This window comes from Sander lucioperca, chromosome 17 (genome assembly GCF_008315115.2).
Source record: "Sander lucioperca isolate FBNREF2018 chromosome 17, SLUC_FBN_1.2, whole genome shotgun sequence".
Classification (NCBI taxonomy): domain Eukaryota; kingdom Metazoa; phylum Chordata; class Actinopteri; order Perciformes; family Percidae; genus Sander; species Sander lucioperca.
The window spans coordinates 769,834-777,333 of NC_050189.1; the positions used below are offsets into that span (position 1 = coordinate 769,834).

The 7,500-nt window shown below is 42.9% G+C and overlaps 1 protein-coding gene across 4 annotated transcripts in view; it reads left to right on the forward strand.

Moving 5' to 3' along the window:
- The window catches only part of LOC116060772 (type II inositol 3,4-bisphosphate 4-phosphatase-like), a 52,121-nt gene that overhangs the window by 26,678 nt on the left and 17,943 nt on the right, over positions 1-7,500 (forward strand). For all 4 annotated transcript variants that reach the window (XM_031314510.2, XM_035994285.1, XM_035994286.1 and 1 more), the window contains 7 exons: positions 614-761; positions 1,628-1,758; positions 3,556-3,663; positions 4,483-4,591; positions 4,891-5,056; positions 5,701-5,904; positions 7,011-7,155. In XM_031314510.2, coding sequence (XP_031170370.2) covers positions 614-761; positions 1,628-1,758; positions 3,556-3,663; positions 4,483-4,591; positions 4,891-5,056; positions 5,701-5,904; positions 7,011-7,155 — 1,011 coding nt within the window. The remainder of the gene's footprint in view (positions 1-613; positions 762-1,627; positions 1,759-3,555; positions 3,664-4,482; positions 4,592-4,890; positions 5,057-5,700; positions 5,905-7,010; positions 7,156-7,500) is intronic.

Sequence of the window (7,500 nt, forward strand, 5' to 3'; positions counted from 1 at the left end):
TTTATTTTATATTTTTTATTCTTCTCATATTTGCCACTGACAGACTCCGATTATTATTCTAAGTGACTGAAAACATTATGGAAAGGATCCCTACAGAGATAGACATTTTGGTTAAAGAGTAAGATCCTTTTTGTTCAACCAGAAATATCCCTAAAATCACCATCACCCAACCCACCAGACTCCATGTAAATAATCACTACTTTTAGCGTATATAGAGCCAGCATATTTCCACATGTAAATGGGTGAATTAATGGTTTATTTTAACCGAACCAGAGTGGTGATTGTTGGAAGAGTGGAAAGACGAACCAAGACGGCTTTTTATAGTTTTATTTAGTTTCTCTCGACTTTGAATGAAGTCTGTTTTCTTACGATAAAATACGTGGTTTTTTTTATATAGAGTCTGGTGAGTTTGGTGATTAGGGATTTCGTTTTCATTTTCGTTTAACAGAAAGGTCTATCTCTGCCAGTTAAAAAATGAAATGGGTCACGTCATTTAGACATCAAAACATGGGAAAATATTGAACTTACCCTTTAACTTCCCTCCTGTGTGTGTGTGTGTGCGTGTGTGCGTGTGTGCGTGTGCGTGTGCGTGTGTGTGTGTGTGTGTGTGCAGTGCTGTGTGCCCAGGTGTGTAAGGTGTACAGGTTTCTGACGGAGGATCAAAGATGGCTGCTGGTTCGGGAACAGATGTCGGAGACGCCGCTCTCCTTCTCTCTACCCAAACAGCTACTGAGCACGCTCATACGCAGTCACACCAGCAGGTGTGTGTGTGTGTGTGTGTGTGCTTGTTTTACTATATTTGTGGGGTCCAAAAACCGGGGAATACAGTATACTTGTGGGGTCTGCACAGCCTTGTGGGGCCAAAATGCTGGACCCCACAACTTTAAAGGTCTGTTTGAGGGTTAAGACTTGGTTTTAGGATTAGGGTTAGAATTAGGTTATGGTTAGGGTGAGGGTAAGGGTTAAGGTTAGGCATTTAGTGGTGATGGTTAAGGTTAGGGTAAGGGGCTAGGGAATGCATTATGTTAATGACGGGTCCCCACAAAGATAGTGAGACAGACACGTGTGTGTGTGTGTAGTGTTAGCATTGACAGTGTAGCTAGCGTTAGCATTGACAGTGTAGCTAGCGTTAGCAATGATAGTGTAGCTAGCGTTAGCATTGACAGTGTAGCTAGCGTTAGCATTGATAGTGTAGTTAGCGTTAGCATTGACAGTGTAGTTAGCGTTAGCATTGATAGTGTAGTTAGCGTTAGCATTGATAGTGTAGTTAGCGTTAGCATTGATAGCAGAAAATGATCCAGAAATTCAAACTGCACCAACAGGAAACCCCAAGAAGAAGGTCAGATACTGTATTTAGTGATTAATTAATTGATCTAAGAGGGAAAGCGCAGAAATATAAATCAACAAAAGTGACAAAAAGCTTCTAAAATGTCGGGAAAAGTGTCGAAAAAGACGATCAAAACTGACAATTTTTGATCAAATTTTGAAGACAACAAGGGTTAATTCATCTCTTAACAAGCCGGTATGTCGAGAGAAAGAGAATGTGCAGAAATTATATTATACAAAACTGTACAACAAGGGTTAATTCATCTCTTAACAAGCCGGTATATGTCTCCTTCTTCCTCAGGATCCAGGAAGTGAAGGAGCTTGGCGACCTTTCACCCCACTGGGATGGTCTCCGCCATGATGTCATCAACCACTGCAACCACCTGATTGGCTGTTACCAGGAAACGCTCGCTGAGCTCGATAAACTCTCAGGTGAAATAAAAAGACCACACAACTAATGCTTCTGTTTTTATTTTTTTAAGATAATTTTTTTGGGGCATTTCCGCGATAGGACAGCTACACATGGAAGAGGAGAGAAAGGGGGAAGACATGCAGGAAATCGTCACAGGTCGGACTCGAACCCTGGACCTTCTTTGCCGATGCATAACCTTCTACATATGTGTGCTGTAGAGGGAATTATGTCTAAAATGAGGCCCTAAGGCCTGTCAAATCTGACTCCAATTTATTAATTCCCGCGCCTTCTTACATCGGACTTAAGGCGCTGACACACCAACCTGATAATCGTCCGTCGGACAGTCTGGCGAGGTCCGTGACTCGAGTCTGTTCGGTGCGTTCCGTGCCGTCGTCCGTCGGCCTTCATTTTGTCCGACCTGACTTGCTGGGTCGGAGGGCGGGCAGTCGGACTCAATGACCAATCTGATTGGTGGAGCGCTAGCCCTTGACTAGCGCATCAGTGCACTTATGTTAGCGTGACGAGCCTCTCAAAATCTGACGAAAATCTTTCAAACTGACCTTTGTCGATCTGAAATGAAGACAGATTCAACAACTGCACGGCCTATTTCTCTCTTAAAATGTTTTCAGAAACACGTTTCGGTGAACTATTTTAGTAAAATATGAGATCGTATTCCGAACGAGCCGCCATTATGCTCGGTTGTAAAATCCGGGAGCAGCCAGACCCACGTGACGCGTTCGTCCAATCAGCTGCCGGTTTCTATCTCAATCTCAATCATTCCCAATCTAGCAGAGACGGAGAGCGTAGGTATATGTAAGGAGATAACATAGACACAGGCTAATTATTGATCACTAAAATGATAGTTAACATTAGTAATTCAACTTAAAACAGCTAATGTAAGTCCAAACTACCTGAGAGCTTCTCCTGTACTATACGGTAATTCCTCTACTATGAGACAGTAAGTCCCGTGGTTATGACACAATCGTTAGCCTATTTTTATAAAAACGTCTGCTACGGAGCCATAACGTGAGGTACAAGGTAATGGAGCCTTTTATACATTGTCGTGTTTCTTTAGAAATAAACAACGGACAAATAGAGTCTTTAAACTCTTCAGATGTAAAGTTATTCTCTGTCAAAGTGACGTCAAAATGAATGGGAGTCAATGGGATGCTAACGGGGGGTGATGGCTTGTTAGCCTCAGAATCTCCCCATAGGAGGTACGCTTTTCGGATGCTCGCTTACCCCCTTGTTTGCAACGAGCACACACACACACACACTAGGGCTGTCCTCGACTGAAGAAATTCTTAGTCGACTAACACTTATACGATTTTGTCGATTAATCGATTAGTTGATGTAATCGACAGAGCTGTGCTCTTTGAGAGGTGGTTAAGACTAGAAAAGCACAATATAAATGTAGTTAATGAACCATCTGTAAAACTGAGTTTCTCCACAATTACTCCTGCAAAAGCACCACTTTAAATCTTGTGTTTACCAGAAATGTGCTCATAAGTTTCTTGGAAATGAGTAATTAAGCATGAATAAGCATAAAAAAATGACTCATCAACTAAAGACATCTTAGTCGACTAAGACCAAAACGACCGATTAGTCGACTAATCGACTAAGAGGTGGCAGCCCTAACACACACACACACTTTGTTAATAAAATATTTCTACAGTGTCCGCTCTACCAACTGAGCTAACCCGGCCACACTTATTTTTCACTTTTTGCACAAATTGTTACTGAATTCACCTCGTTGGTCGTCTGCGTTTGTTTTAAATCTCGTCGTTTTTTTTCCTGTTCTTTGTCTTCCAAAACAGCCTCGTCCTGTTTCAAGTCGAGCAGCAGTAAATCAGACAAACACCTTCAGTTTGTTCCCACCAACCTGCACTCACAGAGGATGGAGGTCACCGGTCCCAACAGCCCAGGTCCCCCCCCCCCCCCCCCTCCCCCCGACATGCTGCTTTATCTTTTCATAACGCTTGTTTACTTCTTTTACTCAGTGTGTCTATTTTCTTCTGCACGATTCACAGGCCACAGCCTTTTTTTTTTTATCTCATTCATTGTAATAATCATTCTATCTCTCAATTCAAATCAATAACAATGTTGCCAAAGCATCCAAATACTGTCCAAATATTCAGACAGAACACAATAAACAGTTATATGAACATTAGCACAATATTAGGATTATTTATATTACTTATCTATACAGTATGTCTTATAATTCTTATGCAGCCTCATGTGTCTGTCTGTCTCTCTGTCTGTCAGTTTGTCTGTCTGTACATCCATCTCTCTCAATTCTATTCATTTTGCTTTACTGGCATTGAACATCGTTATATATATATATATATATATATATATATATATATATATATATATATATATATATATATATATATACTGTACAACACACTACATTTTAAAAACATTACATGTTTCAGTTTTGTATAATATAATTTCTGCACATTCTCTTTCTCTCCCTCTTTCTCTCTCTCTGTCTGTCTGTCTCTCTCTCCCTCTCTCTGTCGCTCTCCCTTTCTTTCTTACTGTCTCTCTCCCTCCCTTGCTCTGTCTCTCTCTCTTCCTCTCTCTCTGTCTCTCCCTCTTCCTCTGCCTCTCTCTCTGTCTGTCTCTCTCTCTCTCTCTCTGTCTGTCTGTCTGTCTCTCTCTCTGTCTCTCCCCCTCCCTCTCTTTCTCTCTCTCTCTCTTTCTCTCTCTGTCTCTCTCTCTCTCTCTCTCTCTCTCAGGCGTGTGGTATGAGGTCATAACGTTCGGTGCTCCGGCTCATCACCACCAGGCCTTCAAACACGGAGGACTGAAAAGACTGCTCAGCAAACACACAAACAATAGAGACGGGTGTGTGTGTGTGTGTGTGTGTGTGTCAGACCTCCATTTACACTCTCTGTCCATCTCTTCATATTATTGTCTGAGGATTAATCTCTATAATCTCTGTCAGGATTAGTGACGCTGCACTGTAGATTAACACACACATACTTTGCATTTTGTGGAATTATTTGGACTTTGAAGGCATTATGATGTGCTCAAATGATCTTTTCAGAGAGAATTTGTGCGTTAAAAAGACATTTTTATGGGTTGCATCCATAGTTTTCAGTGCACGTTACTCTTTCCTCCTCCGTGTTTCTCTCTCTCTCCAGCTCTGTCTCTTACTCCCAGGACGAGAGCTCCAGAGCGAGGGAGCTGCTGGCCAGCGTGGCCCAGCTGCAGCCTCTCGTCTTCGGGCTCGCTGAGGAGCTGCTGGCCGTCTCTCTGGAGCTCAACGCCGCGCAGCTGCAGCAGGTGCTGGACAGCCTGACCCAACAGGTGAGGAGAGGGGAGAAAATATGGAATGCAATTTCATTCAAAACTAAATAAATACATGAATAAATAAATATGCCACGCCCCCTTTTTTTGAACATAAGACATGGAAAATAAAAAGAGAGGGACACACATACAGGTGTATTTATAAAATAAAAGTCCTTGAAATAAAAATGTAGTCTTTAGAAAAACATCCTTTATTTAAATTATATATATATTTATATATATATATATATATATATATATATATATTTTTTTTTTAAGATTATTTTTGGGGCATTTTTAGGCCTTTATTTTCACAGGACAGATGAAGACATGAAAGAGGAGAGAGGGGGGGAATGACATGCAGCAAAGGGCTGCAGGTCGGTGTCGAACCCACGGCCGCTGCGTCCAGGAGTAAACCTCTACATATGTGCGCCCGCTCTACCAACTGAGCTAACCCGGCCATTGATATATATTGACACATTTACATATTTATATTTACATTGACTTAAATATTTGTTGCCTCAGGGTGTATTCCATAGGCATACTTAGTTATTTATGTATTTATTTCACATTAAATAAATTGGCATTCCATAGAAAACCCGGGGAACATATTTAGGAAACCTGTGAGCGCCTTGTTCTGTCTTGACAACGTCCTTCTCCCTCAGACGGAGCAGTTTGTCCACGCGCTCAAAGACGAGCTGGTGAAGAGCGCCCTGCTGGCGATCCACAGCCAGCGCTCGGCCAGCGACAACAACAGCCACGTCCACAGCAACGGGTTGCTCTGCGACAACACGTTACGACAACAGGCGTCGCCGGGGCAACAGGACGCCAGCCGACGGGACGCGGAGGAGTACGTCGAGGAGGAATGGGCAAGTCAGAGCGTGTGTGTGTGTGTGTGTGTGTGTGTGTGTGTTGACAACTCTTCTCCGAATAAGTAGCTAGCGCTAGCTCCAGAAAGTCGCTAAAAGTCCCAGACGACGACATACGCATATTTGCGTATGGCTAGTCTATATATCGACGACGTTGCATTTACGGGATTGTTCCGGTGCCATCGGAAGATCCACCGGATGTCCCTCACCTTCCTCTGTCTTTGTGTTGGCGTCAGGGTTCCCGTGGGTCCTTAAAAAGTCTTAAAATGTCTTAAATTAAATTTCGTTAAATTAAGGTCATAAAATGTCGTAGATTTGCTGTAGGTATTAAATTAGTTGACCGTGTTTTTAAGATGATGGAGTAATTTGCCGCCGATAGTCTACCGTAAATCACCTAATGTGTCTTTGGTTACCTCCCCTTTGTAGCCATTTGTAACGTGAACGTAACTAACAACGCTTCCTTCGTGTTGGCGTTCTAACCACCGGTGGATTTGTGAGGACTATGGTTAACTGCTCCTCAGATCTCTGCAGGGTAAATCCAGACAGCTAGCTAGACTATCTGTCCAATCTGAGTTTTCTGTTGCACGACTAAAACAACCTTTGAACGTACACACGTTCCACCAAAACAAGTTCCTTCCCGAGGCTATTTAGCAGAGGCTTAGAGACTTAAGCACCGCCCAAGACGATTGTGATTGGTTTAAAGAAATGCCAACAAACCAGAGCACGTTATTCTCCCATCCAGGAATGCTGTGTGGACTAGCCAGACCTTCCTCCGCAGCGCTGTGGTCTGGCAATGCGAGACTAACATATGGGTGATGTCATCACATATCATTTGCATAAAGCTTAGCGGTTGTGTCGGCTAACTGCCTGCTGCACAGCGCAAGAAGAGCACGGAAATGATTTACAATATAATTTATCTCGCTTTTCTTTTGACGCTCTTAAGTCGCTAAATTTGTCGCTAGTCTCTTTTTAGGAATAAAGTCACTTAAAGGTCCTGAAAAGTCACTACATCTAGAGAGCAAGTCGTGTACACTATGTGTATGAGACAATAACGTTCTTGTTCTTATACCATGTGTGTGTGTGTGTGTGTGTGTGTGTGTGTGTAGGACAGAGCGTGGGCGAATGTCGCCATGAGCCTCAACTGCATCCACGCCATGGGCGACCGGCTGCAGGGGCGGGAGCACCGTCACCAGGAGATGACATCATCAGAGGAGCAGGAAGCCACAGGAGACACAAACTGTCAGAACACCGGTGGGACATTATTTCACATTTGATGCTAACTTTAGGAGGATGGTGATAAATGCAGCACAGTCGTCAAACAACTGCCGAGCAGCCGCCAAATATGGTGTCACAGAGCGCAAAAATGCGTTAAAAGCGCCAACAGTCAAAGAAAAGCATATCATGGTCCCCAAACGTCCGTGAGATTGACCTTTGTTTAGTTCCTGTGTTGAGACGGCAAGACGAGTGCTTAGGGACCGTCTACAAACTACAACACCGGAAAAGCGATACAAAAATATTTTCAAAAATAGGCATATGCTTATTTTTTAAAAGCAAGTGCTGTAGTACAACTAGCAGGAGACAAGTTATAATTGAGGT